The sequence below is a fragment of the Podarcis filfolensis genome (genome assembly GCF_964270895.1).
Source record: "Podarcis filfolensis genome assembly, chromosome: 7".
Lineage (NCBI taxonomy): Eukaryota > Metazoa > Chordata > Lepidosauria > Squamata > Lacertidae > Podarcis > Podarcis filfolensis.
In genome coordinates, this window is record NC_139603.1 from 7,318,659 (window position 1) to 7,342,978 (window position 24,320).

The window sequence follows — 24,320 nt, forward strand, 5'->3', positions numbered from 1 at the left end:
CTGCACATTTGGCACTGACAGGAAGATTTCCTTCTAACCACTGGTGAGGCATAGCTACCTGCAGCGGAGTGTTTCAAAGGTCAAAATGGGGGCAACAGAGACAGGGAAATCAGCATGTCACCTTTCTTCCAAATTCACTACAGTCAAACCTTGGTTGTTGAATGTAATCCATTCCGGAAGCCCGTTCGGCTTTCAAAATGTTCGACAACCAAGGCATGGCTTCTGAGCGGCTGCAGGAACTTCCTGTACTCAAGCAGAAGCCGCGTTCGGCTTCCGAAAAATGTTCGAAAACCGGAACACTTACTTCCGGGTTTTCGGCGTTTGGGAGTCGAAACGTTCCAAAATGAAGGCTTTCAGGAACTGAGGGTTGACTGTACCATATTCACTACTTCCCCACCCACTCAACCCATTTTAAAAACCATTAAAGTCATATCAAACTAAGTTGCACTCAAAATAGCAACAGAAATTAATGGATCTAAGTTAGCCATTAGTTTCAATGGGCTTACTCTGAAGAAGACTTAACGCTGGATACAACCCCTGAGGTTCTGAACCAAAAAGATCTGAGTATGTATATGCCTTGGCGTAGAAGGTTCCCCTTCCAGTCGCCTAATGAAATGCCTGTTTCACGGGACACACACACACACACACACACACACACACACACAGAGTTTCAGAACTGGCTTTCTAGGGTCAGGTTGCTGTTGCTGGGAGTGGCGAAGCTGGCATAGCCAACTGCCATAATACTGCCCCCCCCTCAACTGCACTTCGCTGCCAGTGTATCTTAACTTGTGTCAAGCACGCCAACAGAGCAGGTCGCTGGAGGAAGCGCTGAGGTGCGGGGACCTTGGCGCAGCACCCCTTGCTTCCCCAATCCCCCTTGGCAAGCAGCCCACTGTGTTGGCAAGTGAGGAGAACAACACAACCCAGAGGCAGCAGCTATATCACAATACCCAAAGCATGGGGCTGGCTTTCTTCTAGTGGACCACAGGTGAGATTACTTTGGGTGTTATGAGTTTCTTTGTGTAATAAGGCTTCAATCCAGCAGGATTAAATGTGCTAAAAATATTTTCCCCCCCACAATGTAAACAGGATCCACAATCACTTAAAATTAGCATTGTCCTACCTATTAGCAAATGGTAGGCAAAAACCGAAGCATGTGCAGGGTGCCGCCCGCATTTCTGAGAAATACTTACACCATCTTCATCCTCAATAATATCTTTTCCAACTGAAGTCAAAGTAGTCCATTTGCAACTGTTTATTGCTCTGACTGCACATCTCTTATGAGCCTTAAACTTGCACACTGGATGAAAAGACACACATAATCTTTGAATGATTCACATCATCTTTCAGAAGCTTAAACGCAGATCACTTCATTACACAAATAGGTAATGTTAAAAATGTAAATTGTTCAAAAGGTAACTGTTTAGTTCGAATCCTTTCCAGCAGTGCCCTGGAAGAGTGCTCATCTCACACTTTTTCCAACTCTACCAAACTACTGAAAGACTCACCCTAAAGGGTAATTTAGTTAGTTAGTTAGCTAGCTAGTTAGATTTATAGGCCACTTAATCAAAAGGCTCTCTAAGCAGTCTGCAAATAAAACTGTACATAAAACAGAGCTAAAATCTACAAAAACTATCAAATATAAACTGTACAGCTGGGCAGGCTTATCAAAACAAAACAAAAAAGTGTTCGGCAGGTATATAAAACGACACGGCAAAGCTGCCTGCCTCATATCAGTTTATACACATAGCAGTCAAGGCAGTCCAAGTCCACTACCAGCAGACGTCTGTGGTATCTTTGTAGATAGGTGGTTAAAGGTAAGGTAAAGGTAAAGGACCCCTGGATGGTGAAGTCCAGTCAAAGGCTATGGGGTTGCGGCGCTCATCTCGCTTTTCAGCCTGAGGGAGCCGGCGTTTGTCCACAGACACCAGGTCATGTGGCCAGCATGACTAAACCGCTGCAACGGAACACCATGAAGGAAGCCAGAGCGCATGGAAACTCTGTTTACCTTCCCGCCGCAGTGGTACCTATTTATCTACTTGCACTGGCGTGCTTTTGAACTGCTAGGTTGCCAGGAGCTGGGACAGAGCAACGGGAGCTCACCCCATCATGGGGATTCGAACCACCAACCTTCTGATTGGCAAGCCCAAGAAGCTCAGTGGTTTAGACCACAGCGCCACCCTCATCCCCATGGGTGGTTAGTCATGACAGTAAGCATCCAAGAGAAAGTGGCGCCTTGCTTGCTTGCAGGAGTCCACTGTGGGAATTACCTTCTTCACAGCACAAGGGCTAATGTGGAGAGGCACGAGGCTGTCCACAGATCCCCCTAGGATATGGAAAAGCCTGGCTCTTCTCCTGCCACAGTACTGCAATGCATGTTGTTGCTTAGTCGTTTAGTCGTGTCCGACTCTTCGTGACCCCATGGACCAGAGCACGCCAGGCACTCCTGTCTTCCACTGCCTCCCGCAGCTTGGTCAGACTCATGTTGGTAGCTTCGAGAACACTGTCCCACCATCTCGTCTTCTGTCATCCCCTTCTCCTTGTGCCCTCCATCTTTCCCAACATCAGGGTCTTTTCCAGGGAGTCTTCTCTTCTCATGAAGTGGCCAAAGTATTGGAGCCTCAGCTTCAGGATCTGTCCATCCAGTGAGCACTCAGGGCTGATTTCCTTCAGAATGGATGCGTTTGATCTTCTTGCAGTCCATGGGACTCTCAAGAGTCTCCTCCAGCACCAGAATTCAAAAGCATCAATGCACAGGCACTGGCAAAAGGGTGTTACTAGAAGTGCCTGACAGTCAGAAGGACAGGAAGTTCCTGCTTTGCATGGGAAGCAAGGAATCTCCTGAACAGGATCAGGCTGCCCATCTACTTAATGTTGTCAGCACTTAAAATGTATCCCAACCTTTATTCCAGTTTGTAAGGAAGTGGTTCCCACTTCACAGATGGAAAGCTGAGGCTTATGGACCGTGGTTTGTGAAAGCCACCTAAGGAAACCATGGCTTGTGGGATAATGTATGTAAACCCTTGCAGCTGTATAGCTACCGTTTATTATAATTAAATAATATTGCCTGCAAGCTTCTCACCATCCCAGAAACTTTGCGTTGGTAGTTCTCCAAGAACAGCTGCTCTCTCCAAATGCCTTGGTTGATTCCAAAAAAAGCAAAAGCGCTAATCTGACAAGATCTACGTCCTGGGACTTGCAGTTTAACTTGTCAGACAGTGTAATAGCTGTCTTGTAGGATTACACAAAACCTGTTATTTTGTTTCTAAGAATACAAATATGCACAGCAGGGTTTAAACACAAACCCACCCAGAAGTAGATACTAGGAAATAAACTCTCATTTTGGATGGTAATAAAAATTCATATTGCAAGAGGGCCTTCTCGGTAGTGGCACCCTCCCTGTGGAACACCCTCCCTTCAGATGTCAAGGAAATAAACAACTATCTGACTTTTAGGAGACATCTGAAGGCAGCCCTGTTTAGGGAAGTTTTTGAGGATTGATGTTTTCATTATATTTTTAGATGTGCTGTAAGCCGCCCAGAGTGACTGGGGAAATAAGCCAGATGGGCAGGGTATAAATAATAAAATTATTATTAAAATATTTTATTAAATAGGGACGTATAGTGTTCCACTCTTTTTTCTACCTCAAATGCAGGACCCTTGTTGCATGTAGGAGCGGGTAGGAGGCCCTTCTGGAAAATCTGGTGATTAAGGTTTGGTGAGCACCTTTCAGTGTGATGAGTGCAGTCCAGAGACTTTTCTTCAGGGCTATGTAGGGCAATGTAGGGGGCAGCTCTGAAGCCAACCTGTTAGATCAACCAGAGTTGTGGGGCTCTGGGAGGGGATGAAGCAGGAAGGACTCTCTAGTCACCTGAAACAGGAGGGCCTAATGAAAGGGGTATCTGGAATCGGGTGGCTGTCCACGGCTGGTTATGATCAGTTAATATCTCACCCCATGGTTCTCTACGGTGGATCTGGTCCATTAAATTAACAAATGTGACCCAGCTGCCTCAGCCTTGTGTCCTTATTTCCCAGTGTGTGTTGCAAACAGCTGTCTTCACAGAAACCCAACTTTGCAAGCTCCTGATCGTGTGCAGAATTCCTACATGTGAGTAGCAACTCACACATTTGGGTCGATCTACAAACAACCAAATGCAATGCACTGCTGCTGGTAGATGACAAAGTGGCATGACGGATGTGGCTAAAAGTTCAGCTCTATATAGCCAACACAAGAGTTAAACAATACAATATCTAGACATGGGATGGGGGGAGGAACAAAACCGCCTTATTATTTTCCTAGGAAATGAATTTTCTAAAAGAAGGCATTTGTGGCAGGCAGGGCCAACGTGGCCAAGCTAACAATGAAGAAACAAGGAAAACAAGAATCCTGAAAGGTTCTTTTCAGGAACCCCTACATTTTAAAGGCAAAAAACATTGCAGGGGGTCGGACTAAATGATTTTACGATGTTCACTGAAGCTCAATAGCGAATTATTACTTAGCTTGATAGGGACACGGGTGGCGCTGTGGGTTAAACCACAGAGCCTAGGACTTGCCAATTAGAAGGTCGGCGGTTCGGTCCCTACTCCTGCCAACCTAGCAGTTCGAAAGCACGTCAAAGTGCAAGTAGATAAATAGGTACCACTCCAGCGGAAAGGTAAACGGCGTTTCCGTGCACTGCTCTGGTTCGCCAGAAGCGGCTTAGTCATGCTGGCCACATGACCCGGAAGCTGTACGCCGGCTCCCTCGGCCAATAAAGCAAGATGAGCGCCGCAACCCCAGAGTCGGTCACGACTGGACCTAATGGTCAGGGGTCCCTTTACCTTTATTTAGCTTAATATGATATACATTTTTCTACTGTGTGTCACCACTTAATTATGTGATAATACAAAATAGGGGGTGGGGGCTGCCGCCGCCTTTACCTTCACAGGACAGGCCATGAGAAGTAACTCCAGAAAGGCTCTCTCTGCAGACGTTGCAGAAGGTGGGTCGAGCGTGGGAACAGGCGTACCAGTTATGCATCCCTGAGAAATGTTCCATATTAAACTGTGCAGCCTAATGAAGGAGAAGTTAAGAGAGATTTGCAGCAACAGGACATCACTACAGCAGCAGCTAAAACCACCTCATGTTTGAAAAACTCACCTTCCGAAACAATACTCCCCAGGCTCTTTAAACAAAAATAACATGAGCTATACGGATATATCAGGTTTAACCAAATCTCTATTTTAGTTTCATGGATTTTTCACACCGCATCAGGGAGATACACCTTTTCTTCCCCGTTTACTGCATCTTGAAAAACCGGCAATATTTCAGTTTTTAAAAGCTCAAGATGCGCAGCATTGCTCTTACCTCATAATGTTCCCGGGACTGTACGGACTTCAGAGAGCTGATCCAATCCTCCATCTCTTTTCTGTTCTCTGCACATAATATTAATCTCCTGAATGGTGTGATTACCTGGGGGGGGGAGGTAAAGATCACTTAATATGATGACTCCGAATTGCTATAAGGAGGACAAGGTAACAAAGAACACAGAAAAAGCAAGATCTCACAATTCTTGTAAAATACTGATCAACTTAATAAATTCCAAAGACAAAAAATTAGTTATCAGTTGTAAATGTTTTCCTGTGTAATTCACTAGAGAGAGAGAGAGAGAGAGAGAGAGAGAGAGAGAGAGATATTCTTGTTTATTTCTAGTAGGAAATTCAGATACTACAAATTCATCACCCTTCTGAGAACAGCAAGCCTAGGTTGTAAGGATATTTAATGTATTTTATATTCCAGTGTTCGGTATGACGCTGCATTTATATGACTTTGCAATCAAAATAAGATATGTGTGCATAAAGCGTAGGGAAAGCAGTGAGTGAAGACAATAACTGTGGTTTATATTGGTGCCCTTAACTTAAAAAGCCAAACAACATAAACCTTTAAGCAGCAAGCGTTCAGAAGATTTTCTTTCCTTGTCAGAGTCTTTATTATTTTCCCATTCCATTGCCGTGCTCTCTGATAGGCTATTAAGTTAGACCACAACAAATTAATATCTACAAAAGTTTCAGAGTTCATATTCCACATAATGACGAAAAATTTTGTCTTATAATGCCACTAATAGCAACACACAAAATCCTCTGACTTCCTCCTCTCTGACTTACCCAGCAGTCTCTGCCATTTGTTTCTTCCATGTGAGACGCTCTTCGCCAAACTGTTCTTTACGATCTCTAACAAGCTCACTAACCACAAGCAGCACAATCCGTGAGTCACAAGGAAGAGGGAGACCCTTGCAAGCAGTTTTATATATACAAGCTGCCTCTGGAACTGAAGAACGTCTTCTCCACCTCCTGACCTTTTCAAACATATCTACCCCACAAAAATGCACAGGGAGTAGCACAACTCACACACAGGAACCCAATTTATTTATTGATTCCCATGATCTAAATCCTGTTTTTCCAAGTTCCAAAACCTTGAGGTGGCATAAAAATTACAGTTTTTACCCACACAATAATTGTTAACAACATATTAAAAAGACTTCAGAATCTTCCTCACAATGCAATACAGTGGTACCTCGGGTTAAGTACTTATTTTGTTCCAGAGGTCCGTTCTTAACCTGAAACTGTTCTTAACCTGAAGCACCACTTTAGCTAATGGGGCCTCCTGCTGCTGCTGCCGCGCCACCAGAGCATGATTTCTGTTCTCATCCTGAAGCAAAGTTCTTAACCTGAAGCACTATTTCTGGGTTAGCGGAGTCTGTAACCTGAAGCGTATGTAACCTGAAGCGTATGTAACCCGAGGTACCACTGTACATGCTTGATGGTATCAGAAGCCGCTGAGAGGTCGAGGAAAATTAACAAGGACATGTTTCCCCTGTCTCTGTCCCGACAAAGGTTATCACAGGATGACCAAGCCTAAACCAGGCCTAAACCCTGATTGAAATGGATCTAGAAAACCAGTTTCCTCCAAAAGTGCCTGGATCTGGTCCGTAACCACCTGCTCTAGAACCTTGCTCAGGAAAGGGAGATGAGCAACTGGCTGGTTCTGATCCATCTGCAACGTCCACTCTAAGAAAAATATCTACAGCTAGAAAAAGGAGTCTCTGAGCTCAGATCGGAAGACAGTGTGTTGTGTCTTGGGAGCGTATTCAGACAGCTGTTAACTGGAGGGCTGTGTTTGAGCAGAAGAAGTAGAAGCTGTGAGGAGGATACAGACTACTTGGGTGGCATGTAGGTCAAGAGGGGAGAGATCTTCGAGAAAGAGAAGAATCCTAAACCAGTTAGGAGTGGCGTGGTGATCCCCTGGATCGGTTGTGCTATTTGGAAAAACATCAGGAGTGGGATTGTCAAAAGGCTGGAAAACTGACAGAAAGTACCACCTTGTTTAAGAACCAAAGTACCGTATTTCTCTCTCCATAAGACACACTTTTTTCTTCCTAAAAAGTAAGGGGAAATGTCTGTGCGTCTTATGGAGCAAATGTGTGGTCCGTGGAGCTGAATTGCCCAGCGGCAAAAAGCAGATCATGCTTTTTTTTTTTCTTTTTGAAAGAGGGAAGTGGGTGTTGAATCGTTTGCCGATCGGGGAGAGAGATAAGGGACGCTAGAGATAAAGGAGGCTGCAAACTTGCAAAGGGGGGAAACAGGAAGACTAAAGCAATAAGGAGAGAAAATAGAAGAAAAGGAGGAGCAAAAAACTGCACCAGCTAAGGAAAAGACACTAAGGCAAACAAGAGGGAAGGGAGTGTTGAAAGGAAGCAGCTGATCGGTGGGATCGGAAGAGAAATAAGGGATGCTAGCGGAGGCTGCCTGGGAGGGGGGAGGTAAAAGCCCATGGATCCTCAGGATTTTTGCATTGGGTCACCCCAAATTCACCATCAGATCACATGTCTGTGGCCACAGCATGAACCACAAAAATCATACATCCACCGTTATGTTTGAAATATTATTTTTTCTTGTTTTCCTCCTCTAAAAACTAGGTGCGTCCTATGGTCAGGTGTGTCTTAGGGAGTGAAAAATACGGTAATAAGCTGTAACATCTATGCAGCTAAGGAACTGAAGTGAAATAACTTGAAATAAGCTAAGCATTTACCGGCTAGTCTGGAAACCTGTAACATCTAACAGGGAGTGTTTCTTGAGGAGTGGTTTTAAGCAAGCAAGCAGGGACCACCAGCTCTCATAAACAGGCATGAATCAGCTCCCTGGCCCAGCCAGCTGTCCCCTCTCTGGTGGTTTTTATCAGCCAAGAGGGACACATTCTCGAGTCTTAACAACTGAAACTCATCCAATATAACGGGACTAGACTGTGCTCTAGACATCCCTTGAGATTCATCTGCTGTAACAGCCGAGTCAAGAGCCCGGTGGATGCAAGCGATTCTGTCCTCAAAATGCTTTGCAAACAAGTCACAGTGAGCTACCGCTGGTTTCCCCACCTCCTCTGGGCCAGACAGCAAAAGGCTTCCACTACCTGGAAGAGCTCTGCAAGGCGACAAACTGAGGATGCAACGGAGGCAGCTGAGTATGCCTTCTTTGCTGCCTTCACTGCCACAAGGTCGACTCGATGGTGAGCCCTCAATTTGCATTTTTCTCCACTTACATTTGAGCCGTCTCCCAGCTTGTTTCCCCACCTTAAGTTCTGGAGTATACCAGGGAGCCAAACAGGCTCCACAAAGAAGGAGAAGGTGCTCACGAATGATTATGTCAATGGTCCAAGCCGTTCAAATGTTTCAGAAGGTCCTGAAAGACCTACGTTGGCTCCCAGTACATTTCCAAGCACAATTCAAAGTGTTGGTGCTGACCTTTCGAGCCCTAAACGGCCTCAGCCCAGTATACCTGAAGGGGCGTCCCCCATCGTTCTGCCCGGACACTGAGATCCAGCGCCAAGGGCCTTCTGGTGGTTCCCTCACTGCAAAAAGCCAAGTTACAGGGAACCAGGCAGAGGGCCTTTTCGGTAGTGGCGCCCGCCCTGTGGAACGCTCTCCCATCAGATGTCAAAGAAATAAACAACTACCCGACTTTTAGAAGACATCTGAAAGCAATCCTGCTTAGGGAAGCTTTTAATGTTTGAAGTTTTATTCTGTTTTTAAAGTTCTGTTGAAAGCTGCCCAGAGTGGCTGGAGAAACCCATCCAGATGGGTGGGGTATAAATATTATTATTATTAATAATAATAATAATACAGAAGTCAACCAGGACTGCGGGTAGCACTGTGGGTTAAACCACAGAGCCTAGGACTTGCTGATCAGAAGGTTGGCGGTTCGAATCCCCGTGACGGGGTGAGCTCCTGTTGCTCGGTCCCAGCTTCTGCCAACCTAGCAGTTCGAAAGCACGTCCAAGTGCAAGTAGATAAATAGGTACCGCTCCGGCGGGAAGGTAAATGGCGTTTCCATGCGCTGCTCTGGTTCACCAGAAGCGGCTTAGTCATGCTGGCCACATGACCCGGAAACTGTCTGCGGACAAACGCCGGCTCCCTCAGCCCATAAAGCGAGATGAGCGCCACAACCCCAGAGTCAGTCACGACTGGACCTAATGGTCAGGGGTACCTTTACCTTACAACCAGGACTTCTACAGGGGCACCAGTCATATCAGCTAGAAAATCTCCCAAAGCCATCTGGAAACTCCACCAGCCTCCAAGAGTGGACCATCCTAACAGATCCCCATATTCTGTAGAGGGGGAAAGCCACTGAAAGTTTAAATCTCAACAGGAAGTAACAAGGAACTGATGTCAATACCCCCTCTTTCTGCCCAGAGTGTGGCCTTGCCATGTGTTAGGCCGGTCACATGGTGGGACAGCCACAGAAACAAACAAGACCTCAAAGAGCAGGAGACATCTAATAGCTTGTTCCTGAATCTCTCTGCTGGAAATAAAATAACTGTTCTGATGACTAGGACATTACTTAACTAACTTGTTGTTCTGTGAGCGGCCAGGTGTCAATATGTACGTCCCTCCTGTAAAAACGTCACTCCTCTTCCTAAATCCTTGTGTGTGTCTCTTTGTCCATGCTATAGAATAATTGATGGTTTATAGGTTACATGCTCTCGTCAGATGAAAGAAATGTTTCAATAAACACACCCTTCTTATGGAACACTAGGAGAAATTCCACTGTCACAAGTTTTAAAAAGGCAAAATGAAAAACTCAAAAGCTTGTTAGAACATCAAGGATATTGGCAGCATACCGTAAAGCTGTTGTTGACATTTTTTGTGCTTGATTCAGCCACACTGGCATCAGACAAGTCAACTTCATCGAAGATTAAAGACTGTGAAAAGAACACAGAAGATGCGTTTCATTTTCTACATACACCAGAATGTTACCTGCCTGTTATCTTTTCAGGGATTTTTTTAAAGTAAAAGCCAGGGAATCAGTCAATGCTCCTAAACTTAAGACGTTTAGGGTTGTAGCCAACGCTTTTGTTACACACATGCAACAGATTTCCATGTGTGCCACAGATCTTCCCTGCAGTCTCGCTCAAAATCTCCTCCAGAGGATTGTGGTGTGCGCCAAACTGGGGCTTTGAACCGGGTGAAATAAAGCTCAGTTTCGCCCCTGGCTTGATATGTGGCATTATGTTATGACTGGGAGAACTAAGCACAGTTCACTGTCAAAAGAAGAGACTGCTACTCCCTGCCATGAAGAAAGCCTACATGAAGAAGGTGTTATGTACTGAAGTTCTCACCCTGGGCCAGCAGGGGGATACTGTAGATAGTTTTCACTCAGGTCCACATATGCAAATAAGGGATTGAAAGTGACATTCAGTGATTGGATAGTTACAGAAAATGGTTACTGTTGCGTTCTAGTGGAGCTCTATATAAGCAGGCTGGCTGAACCCTTCAGTCCAGTTCTGTTCTGGCCTGTGAATAAACAAGAGCTGTTGGAAGAATCGCTGTGTCGTCTGATATGTTCACCCAAAACTTGACAGAAAGTACCAGAAGAGGAGATTATGGGATATGAGAAGTCGAGAGTGGTTTTCAAACAATGTACAGTCATACCTCGAGTTGCGTTTGCTTCACGTTGCGTTTTTTCAGGTTACGAACACGGCAAACCCAGAAGTGTTTACTTCCAGGTTCGCCGCTTCACGCAGGAGTTATCTGCACGCTTTGTGCATGCACAGGAACGCTCTATCGCATCACGTGCAGAAGTGGCCCTCTGCTTACGGACTTTTCAGAGTGTAAATGGCACCCCAGAACGGATTGCGTCCCTAAGAGGTACCACTGTATCCTAGATGTTGAACACTAGAACGATCTAGGCTCAACCTCCAGTCATACTTTGACTGACAGAACACTCCAGCCCAACAAACCAGCAAACTCTCTTTCCACACACTCGGTCCAAAAGCATTGCAGGGCCTTCACCCTGGTGCGCTTTCATGTGCTCCTCTATGTGCGCCAGTGAGGCCAACGGGGTGACCCATGTCCTCCTGTGCAGCTCCTTGCATTGTGAGTTGCGTACAATCTTCATTGAACCCTTCCTAGTAAACTTTCCTGGACAATCAGGTCTATTCTATATCAATAAGTATCTGCTACTACTCTCAGTATAGCCAAGCACTGCATTGGAGCAACCAAAGCTGATTTTAGATGCTCTGCAGTTTCCCTCATTGGAGTTTGCGACAGGATCACATCTTTTAAGTTTGTTTTACTTTTTTTTTTTAATCTACCTATTTCTATTCTATTTTATTCACTTTTACTCTATTATGTTGAATGGTTTCTTTAAATGTAAAGGTTCATCATTGTTCCACCCGATGTGTATGTCTTTAAGGGGCCAGAGCAAGGGCCAGAGCAAGATAACAAGACCCAGCCTTTGCAGCTGTGAAGCATAGCAGGTGCTGCTGAGTTGTATTTGATTAAGGTGTGTCAGCATTTGGGTGTAGTATATAAGGAGCAGCACCTAGCTCTCCCATTACCCTGGGGGATGGGTTGGTGGTTGGGTCTGGTTTGGTTGTTAATGTATTTAGTGTAAAAGGAGTTTTTGCTTTTCTTATTAAAACCTTGTTTAAGTTATTTTTGAGCCCTCCTTTTTTTAATGCATGGTCTCCCCAGCAAGCTCTCTGCAGCGCTACCATACTGCAAACAGCCAACATATTATACACATTTAGATAATGTGTTGTATGTGTTTCTTGCTTTGTTGCTTTGGGGTTGGACACTGACTAAATAAATATTTAATCTGATTTGATTTGACTATTTCATCATCATCATCATCATATATTATTTATACCCCGCCCATCTGGCTGGGTTTCCCCAGCCACTCTTGGCGGCTTCCAACAAAATATTAAAATACAATAGTCTGTCAAACATTAAAAGCTTCCCTAAACAGGGCTGCCTTCAGATATCTTCTAAAAGTCTGGTAGTTGTTTTTCTCTTTGACATCTGGTGGGAGGGTGTTCCACAGGGCGGGTGCCACTACCGAGAAGGCCCTCTGCCTGGTTCCCTGTAACATCAGTGGCTCTACTGATTTACCACCTATCGCTCGCTTTCTCTATAGCTAGGATATTTAAATTTACCTTTAGGCAATGTCCATTTTTACACCACAGTAGTCTTAGAAATCAAGTTAGGGTGAATGTTATCAATGTAACTCTGAGCTGTCTCTTTTCACATAAGGGCCACATCCTTATCTCCCTAACACCCCACAAGATAACTTTGACAGATAGGTGGGACAACCCAGGAGACTGACAGCAGCTACAGCAACCTCCTTTGAAGATGTTTTCAGTGCCAATCAGCTGACTGGAGCTCACAGCAGACCTTCAAAGCACCTTGCTAATCATCAGTCAGATGATTGGCAGTTACAGGCAGTCGCTTTGAGAGGGGGAAATGCTACTAAAAACAGTATTTTCCCCTCTGGACAGGAAAAAAAAATGCTCTGTTTTGCCCAGCTCTCCAGAGGAAACCTTGGTCCTGTAGACCTGAAGGAGCGTCTCCTCTCCCATCGTTCTGCCCGGACACTGAGGTCCAGCACCAAGGGCCTTCTGGCGGTTCCCTCATTGCGAGAAGTGAGGATACAGGGAACCAGGCAGAGGGCCTTCTCGGTAGTGGCACCCGCCCTGTGGAATGCCATCCCACCAGATGCCAAGGCAATAAGCAACTATTGTACTTTTTAAAGACAACTGAAGGAGGCCCTGTTTAGGGAAGTTTATAATTTATTCTTTATACCCCGCCCCTCCGGCTGGGTTTCCCCAGCAACTCTGGGTGGCTTCCAACAGAATATTAAAATACAATAGTCTATTAAACATTAAAAACTTACCTAAACAGGGCTCCCTTCAATATTCTGTTGGGAGCCACCCAGAGTGGCTCGGGAAACCCAGCCAGATGGGCGAGGTATAAATAAATTATTATTATTATTATTATTATTATTATTATTATTATTATTATTATTATTATATTCTGAGATTCAAATACTTCCTCCTATTCTCTTGAACCCAAGCCACTTCTTCCAGCCCCTTTGCAGGCAGCAAGGAGTACTGGCAGAGAGCCCTGAGCTGTACTTTAAAACCCCAACAGTCCAGGTTTCAGATGCAAAAGGCTATGCAAGCCCTGCTTATCACCCAATTGGTATTGCCTGCAAATCCCTCTTTGGTCAGGTCTGGACTTTACCTGCCCCAGAGCTGATGTCATATGTGACATGAAGAATAAATCCAGCCAGCACAGCTTGGCCAAAATGGCCTCATGGTCCTCGCTAGACGTTCCTGCCCCTGACCTAACATTTTCATCAGAAATCAAACCCACTACTAATTTATTTTTTAAATGTGCTAGAAAAATACAAGAAACCTATGCAGGCAGCACAACTAATTTTTACAAAAGCAGGGGGAGCTACTTTTAAAACTGTTTTCATAATAGGCAGAGAGAGAGAGAGAGAGAGAGAGAGAGAGAGAGAGACCCAGACCCAAACACAGTTAGTATTATAGAGACGACATTTTGATTTCTACCAGAATGAATCTTTACCTTTGAATCCTTGGCATAGTAAAGGGTGCGGCCCCGAAGCTTAAAGTAACGTTTTTTCCATCGCTGAAAAGAGCTGGTTTGCTTCAAAAGTAATCCTTCCTTTATACTGGTCTTGAGGGGGGAAGAAAAAGAAATGAAAATGCAAAATTACGCATGTGCCAAAATTGTTGCATATGTTGCAAAATAATTATATTATTTATAAAAACTGAAACCTGGACCTAACTTTTCCGGGGTCCTTTACCTTTACCTTTTACCAGTGCTTTTTTCTGGGGAGACGCAGGGGTATACATACCCCTAAACATTTTGTGAATCTAAGTTTGGCCTCATTGAGGGGCAGTATTTCAATATGAGCAGGAAAATGAGAGTAACCCTAAACATATTTTTTTTAAAAAAGCACTGCCTTTTACTCATTGATCTGAATTAAAACTGTATCAGTATGACTTAATTAGAAAGACTGAATTCTACCCAATTACCACAAGGTGGCAGTATGGTTATATTAATTAAAAGTTCTCAAGCAGATCCAGTATGTTACAGTGATCGCTGTAACCTAATGGCTTATTCCGAAACAGACGCTGCACACTAAAAAACAACAACAGCAGGCGTAGATTCGCAAGTGGTTGCATAAGCTGCACACTTACAGATAAATAAATCCACTTCTACTCCATAGCGGATAAACTTGTGAAGCCCACATGAAATTGGGCCCAGAAGAAAAGACAAAGAAATATTACACAAAGTCTCCTCTTTCATCTTATCATGATCAAACCTAATCTTTGACCAAGGAAATGTTGGGAAACATGGTGTGATTCACTGGCTGTAATTTACACCGTTCCGTCAGAACATACTGACCATTATGCCAATTAAATATGATATACGGTACTTTTCCGTGTATAACACCCCCCCATGTATAAGACGCCTCCTATTTTGGGGGACTAAAAATTAATAAATCAACACCACCCCTTGCTGCAGACACCAATAACATGCTGTGCAGCATCTCTGGCTCGCAGCACCAACCCCACATCCCCCATTGCTCAGTCCCAGCTCCTGCCAACCTGGAAGTTCGAAAGCACACCAGCACAAGTAGATAAATAGGTACCACTGCGACAGGAAGGTAAAAGGCATTTCTGTGCGGTCTGGTTTCTGACACAGTGTCCTGTTGTGCCAGAAGCGGTTTAGTCCTGCTGGCCACATGACCCGGAAAGCTGTCTGTGGACAAACGCCAGCTCCCTCAACCTGAAAGCGAGATGAGCGCCACAACCCCATAGTCACCTTTGACTGGACTTAACTGTCCAGGGGTCCTGTACCTTTACCTTTTACTACCCATGTATAAGACGACTGCCAATTTTAAACATAATTTTTCGGTAAAAAACAACAACTAGTCTTATACATGGAAAAGAATGGTAACTCTCAAATAGAATGCGTTTCAAAACTGTGTGCAGCAGCACCCAAATTGATGCAAGATTTAACAACTCACCCTTGAGTTTACCATTACAGTCGTACCTTGGTTTTCAAACAACTTAGTCCCTGAACGTTTTGGTTCCTGAATGCCGCAAACCCAAAAGTGACTGTTCTGGTTTGTGAACTAATTTTGGAAGCCGAATGTCCGAGGGGACTTCCGATTGGCTGCAGGAAGCCGTGCTTTGATTTTCAAACACTTTGGAAGTCGAACGGACTTCTGGAATGGATTTCGTTTGACTCCCAACGTACAACTGTATTACAAAGTCATTTCTTCGGTAGCTAAGCAAACCATTTGTTTTGTTTAATTCATAAAAGAAAACACAGCATAGTAACTATTTAAGGCTGAAACAAAAAGACCACTGAGGCACCTTAGACAGTAACAAATTTGTTCTGGCCTAACCTTTCATGGACCACAATGCATCTCATCATTTACCTGGCAGGAAGCTACATTCAGGTGGACTTACTTTCTCTGCAACCCACTGAAGCAAATGGAGCTTAACTTTCACATTGATTTCAATGGGACCTAAATGCAACTAGCTGGATCCAACTCATGATTTTTAAGCACCAAATATTACTTTGACATATCATTAATGTATTGGAAGCGATGACAAACCTAGACAGCATCTTAAAAAGCAGAGACATCACCTTGCCGACAAAGGTCCATATAGTTAAAGCTATGGTTTTCCCAGTAGTGATATATGGAAGTGAGAGCTGGACCATAAAGAAGGCTGATTGCTGAAAAATTGATGCTTTTGAATTATGGTGCTGGAGGAGACTCTTGAGAGTCCCATGGACTGCAGGAAGATCAAACGTATCCATTCTTAAGGAAATCAGCCCTGAGTGCTCACTGGAAGGACAGATCCTGAAGCTGAGGCTCCAATACTTTGGCCACCTCATGAGAAGAGAAGACTCCCTGGAAAAGTCCCTGATGTTGGGAAAGATGGAGGGCACAAGAAGAAGGGGATGACAGAGGATGAGATGGTTGGACAGTGTTCTTGATGGTTGGACAGTGTTCTTGAACATGAGTTTGACCAAACTGCGGGAGACAGTGGAAGACAGGAGTGCCTGGCATGCTCTGGTCCAGGGGGTCACGAAGGGTCGGACATGACTAAACGACTAAACAACAACAAGATGCACAACTTGTGGCTTTCCTAGGACACAGCTAGAAAGGACTAAAACTCACATATAAAGTTGGGGAAATGTCAAAAGTATTCCGTGTCTCATGGCTGTGACACAGCATCATTTTTATTATTATTTGCCACAATGGCAGCACCACATATGTGGCTCACCATTAGAAACATTCATCACATGGTTCCCTTTAATCACATGACATTTTTCACATGATTCGGGAGCACAACATGAGTTGTAGCCCATCCTGGTAGACCTCTCCTCTCATTCTACCCCAACAAAAAGTTTCACAACAACATCCATGAGGCTGAATAAAATGCACACTGGATCCAAAACAGTTGGAAGACCTGGTGTAGCAGGGTGATTCAGACTATGAGAGCTGATTCCAGCCTTAACAATGAGAAAAGAGTGATCTAATGTATCTCTCCAGAAGATCCCAAAGTCTCTGGGGTTCTCTGTATCAGCTCCCATTCATGTTGCAATACAGAAGGCCCTTTTGAGGTGAAAAGACTCAGAGCACTCCCTAAACAAAGCACATGGAATTCCCAAGACTTCTCAATGTAGCAAATAAAGAATATTTGCTGGAAAAGAAACACATGGGAAAGGATACAAGATGGTTTTTCAGAAACAGATGGTTACAGAATATCACATAGGATGGAAATCAACCTTCACCTTTTAGTTTACTACAGTTAGCACTTACGTCAAATGAAGAGTATGTCTATGACAAACTAGTTTTACTTTTTAATTCTATGCATAGTTTATGCATGTAACATAGCAAGTTTTCCAAAAATACTCTTCAGCTTGAAATGCCAGTGAAATCCAAAGTACCAACAGTTGCCTTTGATCATTGTTATATATTTGGGGGGACCCCCCCAAAAAAGAACCTATGAATTAATAAATTGTAGGATTTTGATTATTTGGGATGTGAAGACAGAAATACCAGCTGCAGAGGAATTCCTGGGCTAGCCTGTGCAAAACACCTGGCCTAGCTAGGGCCATTAAGAAACAAGAGAGGGCAACTGAGGGCCATTGGCAACGCAAGAGATCTGTCCTCCCCCCCTTGCCCCCAGAGAGACTGGGGGTTTGGAAGGTTGCCAGGGTGTGAGGTGACAAGAAAGGGGAGTTTTGTAGCAGAGTGTTCTGGGCAGAAGGAGGAGGAAGAGAGACTGGGATCCATCTTGGGCAGGCTGGCTGAAGGCTGGCTGGGAGAGATGACTCAGACTCTGTGGCTGCACTGCTGTGGGGGAACCATAGCTGTCAACTTACAGATTTGAAAATAAGGGACCAGCAGCCTTGAAAACAAGGGACCAGCAGCCAAAATAAGGGACCTGCAGCCTCACCTGTTCCAGGCACTCCAGTCTTCCTGTCCTCCTGCAGTCTGGTCAAACTCATGCTGGTAGCTCCGAGAACACTGTCCAACCAACTTTGTAACCAGAGGTTCAACTGAATAGAATCTGAATCACATGCACCACAAGGCCTATGCAGCCTCAACTTAAGATGGCTCCCCAGCCTGGCTTTGCACTGCAAAGTTTGCAGCAGCACGTGCAACAAAATGGCGTCCAGCATTCAAAAACCCCCTCAGCTTGCATTAACTATCCACACACAAGGCATGCAAGCTCCACCCCCCCCCAGTCATTCTTAGACTTCTTATTGGGTGAGCAACACAGCCAAGCAACACAGTTGGAGCCTCCCTCCTCCCTGGCCGGCAGGGAGGGAGGGAGAGGAGCTGCTTCCTTTGAAATTTAAGGGACATCATTTAAGGGACATCCATCAATAAGGGACAGCAGCGGGACATGGCCCTGGAATAAGGGACTGTCCCTTCAAATAAGGGACACTTGATAGCTATGGGGGGAACACATCCCCTCTTGGAATGGCCACACTGTAAGATCTGGACTCTCTCCATGAAGACGGAAGGTGCAAATAGGTGAATAAACTGTATTTTTGAAAGCTACGACAGCCTCTGTCATGCCTCAGTTCTCCAAAGGAACACAGACCCAGGGTGAGTGCCAGGAATGCCTTGGGTCTTGCCACCGCTCAGCAGGGAGAGGCGGTGGATCCCGAATTGGATGTTTGTTCTAGAAGAGACTGACATTTTCAAATTCTCCCTATAAAGCCACACCTCATCCTTTAAACAAATTAGCGCTGACACGGAACAGCGCAGTGCTGCACCAGACAAGGAAGCCTAGTGTTGTTGATCAACAGATTTGCCCTTGCAGGAATGCATGCATTCACATCTACTTGAGTGTTACACCTGTAGAGAAGCAAGTAGCAATACAATCCATGGGGTCTTTACTGGAGACACACAAATAGAGAGGACTGCATAGGCTCAGAGCCTTAGACACCCTTTGCTTTGCCTGGGAAAACTTAGCATGGACCAAAATTCCTGCACATGCTGTCTATGGCTAGCAAAAACACACACTGCAACAGCAATTCTAATATTTTTATTTGTAAATAAATACAGGTTTTAAAATACAGTCGTACCTTGGAAGTCAAATGGAATCCGTTCCGGATGTCCGTTCCAACTTCCAAAATGTTCAAAAACCAAAGTACGGCTTCTGATTGGCTACAGGAAGCTCCTGCAGCCAATCAGAAGCCATGGAAGCGCCGTCGGACGTTTGGCTTCCAAAAACAGTTCACAAACCGGTACAGTCACTTCCGAGTTTGTGGCGTTCGGGAGCCAAAATGTCCAGGAACTAAGCTGTTCGAAATCCAAGGTACGGCTGCAATAACATGGCCAATATAAAATGAATTAGAAACAACGAAAGTAGCTTTAAATCTTGAAAGTTAACAATGTTGACAAGCTTATTCATGCATGCCATCTACTTAGTTACTAGGAAAGCAGCAAAGTCGCCTAATAAGGAATTATAAGGCAGAGTTTTAAAGACCCTGCTTGCTATGGGATTGTAAGCGGACTAGGAAGGGGAAAATATTAGATGCAAAGCAGAAGGATTCCCATCTCACAAGAGCCAGATTGGAGGAAAACTAAGCAAATGGGAATGGGGGGAAATGGAGGTAGCGAGGCATTAATATTACCTATCCAGGTTATTTGGAGAGCCTGCAGCGTTCCTTCACTGTAGCTTAAAATAAGCAGATGATGCGACAGCAGCGCCTTGAAGCAGAACTCAGCATCTCCCTCTGGAATAGCAAGCAATGTTTGTGGTCTCCCCTTTCTTCTGTGACTCAAGCAATCCTCTGGGACGCCAAATAGGCCAACCAGAGCGCCGCTTTCCAGCAGCCTCTTTTTATATATGCTGGGTTTTCAAGAACCCTTCAGTGCAGCTGAAAAACGGAAAACCCTGCCCTCTTTTCTTAAAATCACAGTCTGGTGCCTTCCCAGCAATGTTCCTTATTGGCTTACCAGCAAGGGGAAAGCGAAGGCAAAGAGGGAGTCTTACTAAAGGCTTAGAAAGCAAGAACCAGGCATTTGCAATGTGCAAATGGAGTGCAAATGGCCAGAAATGGAGTGGAATGGATTAGTTCTGCCCCCCCAGGATTTAGCAATTAACCTTGTCCTCGGATCTATTAAGAAAGGCTCCAAGCTTGCACTCCACTCGACTCAGCTAACGCCTGCTTGCTTTACACCAGCTTGTTGTGCATAGAATGGATAGTGATTTGCTGTTCATAGGTCAGTCTCTTAAACACAAGAACAAGACAAGGAGCCGCCTAACACCCAATCGCACCAATTGGGGGGGGCCTTCTGGCGGTTCCCTCATTGCGAGAAGCAAAGCTACAGGGAACCAGGCAGAGGGCCTTCTCGGTAGTGGCGCCCGCCCTGTGGAACGCCCTCCCATCAGATGTCAAAGCGATAAACAACTACCTGACATTCAGAAGACATCTGAAGGCAGCCCTGTTCAGGGAAGTTTTTAATGTGTGGCATCTTAGTGTATTTTTGGTCTCTGTGGAAGCCGCCCAGAGTGGCTGGGGAAACCCAGCCAGATGGGCGGGGTACAAATAAATAATAATAATAATAACAATAATAATAATAATAATTATTATTATTATTATTATTATTATTTGTCCACATAGCTCAGTATTTCCAACACGGACATCCAAGACGTATTAAACCTAGGAATTGCTCCTTAACGGGTTTCTTTTTCACAGCTATGCAATTAGAATGAGCAGCCTAGAAATCAATGATATACATAAAAAAAGAAAGAAAGAAAGAAAGAAAGAAAGAAAGCCATCAAACAGGCTAATTTACAAAACAGATCAATACTAACTATGCAGTCAAGAAAGGGGGAAAAGCTATATAAATCTGAAGTGGCTACCAGTTTATGTATTCCACAGTGCAATCGGGATTATATAGGCCCCATATTCTCTGGTTTTTAGATAATCCAATAATGTGTTCAATTGTAAATCTTGCTACCTCCATCAGCAGCTTTTAAACTTCGAGATCAGATCATCAGAAGCAGATCTACATAATTCTAAGATAGAAGATAGAATGGGTGGCATTTTCTGTATTGCAGAAAGATGAAGGCAATTATGTAAAAACTATACTCAATTCGACAGATTTGAGTTTTACTATTGATATTTAAAATGGTTACAAATTACTTTCGACTTCCACTTTCTAAAATGTCTGATTACAGTGGTACCTCGGGCTACATACGCTTCAGGTTACATACGCTTCAGGTTACAGACTCTGCTAACCCAGAAATAATACCTCAGGTTAAGAACTTTGCTTCAGGATGAGAACAGAAATCGTGCTGCGGCGGCACGGCGGCAGCAGGAGGCCCATTAGCTAAAGTGGTGCTTCAAGTTAAGAACAGTTTCAGGTTAAGAACGGACCTCCGGAACGAATTAAGTACTTAACCTGAGGTACCACTGTATATAGAATTTTCTTTTTAAAAAAGAGGGGAGTGATAGCTGTGTAGAACCAAAGGTGAACTGTTCAAGAAGCACGGCTTACGCCATGATGGACGTCAAGATAACCCCAAAATTAATTGGTAGTTGCTGTAGCAATGAGCTCATATATGCTGGCATACTTGCTTGGATGTACACTAATTGGTTTGCTTTGAACGTACCGTTCATTTGTGGGTCTGGAAATACCGGGCTGTGAGCCCAGAAAGGGGGAACCATTGGTAATGTTTTGGGCATTGGCCACCTGTGTGCCCATCTCTTTGAGAAATATGATATATACTGCTTCACTGTATACAGATTGCACGCACTTTGGGCTGGATGAAGACAAAGGCATCTGCTTGCTGAGGTGCTCACTGCTGTGTCCGTCCAGAGTTTGTCGGAGCAAGGGGACTAGACAGGCTGCTTCTGCTATACAGTGGTACTCGGGTTAAGAACTTAATTCATTCTGGAGGTCCGTTCTTAACCTGAAACTGTTCATAACCTGAAGCACCACTTTAGCTAATGGGGCCTCCCACTGCCGCCGCCACGCGATTTCTGTTCTCACCCTGAAGCAAAGTTCTTAACCCAAGGTACTATTTCTGGGTTAGCAGAGTCTGTAACCTGAAGCGTCTGTAACCTGAAGTGTCTGTAACCCGAGGTACCACTGTACTTTTCTTTAATAAAGCATTAAGCTCCTTCCCTGCCAGGATCTCGAACTCCTACAAGCTCTCCTCTAGCTTGAGGGTCTGCATGCAATTCACACACAAAAAAAGCTGATTTTGAAACTCTACCGTAAAGAAGGGGAGAAAAATAGCAGATTTTTAACCTGTGATTAAGATCTTCCCCTCCAGACAAGTGCAGAATATGAATATACAATACTGAAAAGAAAATCACTTGAAGCGACACTTTTTTTTTTATTGTTAGAAAAGAGCTGCAAAGTAATTGTATCCTGTCAGCTGTAACAGTTAGTCAAACTCTCCAATGACACCCTGTTATTTTCACACTCAACTTTCTGTGCAAATGGCAATTAAGCCCCTGACTTGCAGTTTCTTCGCTGATAACCTCCATGCTATACATTCACGAGCAGCTAACCTCATTATCTTATTCTTTAAGGAAGCATTCTCATAATTTGACACTAATGGCCACTAAACTCTGTGGTTTGCACTACTGAACTACTAGTAACAGAACTAGAGGCCAAAAACCTGGTTGGAGTCAGTCTCACTCCAACCATCTAAGTGATAATAATGTTGGGGTAGCCAATGTGTCAACCAGTGCCTCTGTCTGATGGCGTCTGCAAATAGCCTCTGTAAATATCCCATCAAAAACCTGCAATACATGAGTTTGTTCCTCCTGCTCAGTTCCTGTTGGCACTGCCTCAGCCTCTCCTACATTAAACTCGCACCCTTAAGCTTCCCTTAAATTTTGTTAGATGCAAGAATTGGATGTCTAGCCTCCCCCGTCCATTCTATACAAAATAACACACACAGTTCTATAGAACCACAACGAAAAAAAGGATTGCAACATCACTACCTTTTACTTTTTGTAAGATAATTCAATACAAAGAACTGCTAAAGTTAGTGCTAATGCAGTTCAAAATGCTTGTTCTTCAATACAAAATGCAACAATTTAATATATTTTGCTGGGTCAATACTCTTTTCAATTTCAAAGTGCGCAAGAATATCATTGTGATATACAGCTGCATTTGCCAGGGTGAAAATCAGCCTCCGAAGTTATAATATACTTACAGGTAGAGATCTGAATGCGGCTGCCTGAGTCCCGACCTTTGGGATGTTAAGACACAGGTCTGCTATATTTATAGCAATGCTGCTGTGACTCTTTACTCATTTCTGATATCAACAATTAGTTTAGTCTAATTGAAAATGGGCTGGATCATCTGGATTGTCTGAAACACCAGAAAGTCCGTATCAATACAAGTTGTTCCATAAAGAGCATTTGGAATGTCCCAGCAATACGAAATGGCATCCAGCTAAATAAACAAGTGTTGTTTTCAATTTGTCAATAAGGAAGCACAAGTTTAAAATGCAACATTTGCTCTACTTTGCATTTTGTAAAGAGAAGTAGAAACATGAGAGTGTGCAGGGGAGAAAAGAATGAGGAAGAAATAATGTGCATACACTACAAATGTATTTACGGTATATCCCTTTATACCAGAGTTGTAAGCCACCCAGAGAACTTTGTTATGGGGAGTCTGGCAAATGCTGCAAATTATGACACATCATTCATCTCCTGGGTAGTCCTCTGAAAATTCACAGAATCATAGAGTTGGATGGGATCCTGAGCGTCCTCTAGTCCAATACCCCGCAATGAGGGGATCTCAACAAGCGGTCTCCCATCCAATTTGAAACCATATCAGACCCTGCTTAGCTTTGCCAATGTGCTAGCAGCGTTATTGCTGCATGTTCCAAGCAGAAAAGCCACCGGGGGTGGGAGTCTGGGGGGATTTGGATCAGGGAATAGTACGCAGGGGGAAAGACTTAAGTTAAGGTTACCAGATGTCCACATTTCCCGGGGACAGTCCCCGGATTTCCAAATTGTGGGAATGTTCAGGGATGCAGGAGAGGATATATTGTTTGATTATAGCCTTTCCAACTTGTGTTAACAAGTTCACAATTTAGCAGAGTAACATTCCCCTTTTTAAACTTGCAGCGGATGCGTTTGCTCAGGCTCACTAAAGCCTCTGTAATAACTGTTCCGGTATTTTCCCTTATTCCCTCATAAAAGATGCGACACAAAACAGTCTTCTATAAAAGTATAAAAAGGTTTACTCACACATCATTCAGTTCACAATAGGATCCCAGAAGGCAGACTTAGCTTAGAAAAGTAACATATACCTAGAAACTATCTCATAAGAAGACAGTCCCTTTGTCCTCTCTTGGCTGGAAGCCAAGAGGGCATCTTTGGCTAAGCAGATGTTGCTTCTTCGATGCATGTAGTCAAAAGAGAGACAGGTGGCTGCCCTGCCCTGTGTTTTATCGTTAC

The 24,320-nt window shown here is 44.2% G+C and overlaps 1 protein-coding gene across 6 annotated transcripts in view; it reads right to left on the reverse strand.

The window, feature by feature from the left end:
• DGKH (diacylglycerol kinase eta) overlaps positions 1-24,320 on the reverse strand; it is a 764,231-nt gene that overhangs the window by 712,584 nt on the left and 27,327 nt on the right. For 3 of the 6 annotated variants that reach the window (XR_014550949.1, XM_083624620.1, XM_083624619.1), the window contains exons 1-7: positions 19,518-20,071; positions 13,902-14,012; positions 10,151-10,231; positions 5,348-5,452; positions 4,921-5,053; positions 1,194-1,300; positions 1-58 (exon numbers count right to left, since the gene is read on the reverse strand). The exon at positions 1-58 is cut by the window's left edge and continues 68 nt beyond it. Coding sequence is in view for 3 of the 6 variants with exons in the window: in XM_083624620.1 (XP_083480746.1) it covers positions 1-58; positions 1,194-1,300; positions 4,921-5,053; positions 5,348-5,401 (352 nt within the window). In the remaining 3 variants the exon portion in view is untranslated. Of the gene's footprint in view, positions 59-1,193; positions 1,301-4,920; positions 5,054-5,347; positions 5,453-10,150; positions 10,232-13,901; positions 14,013-19,517; positions 20,073-24,320 lie in introns of those variants that run through there. The other 3 variants (XR_014550947.1, XR_014550948.1, XM_083624621.1) reach the window with 2 other exon arrangements.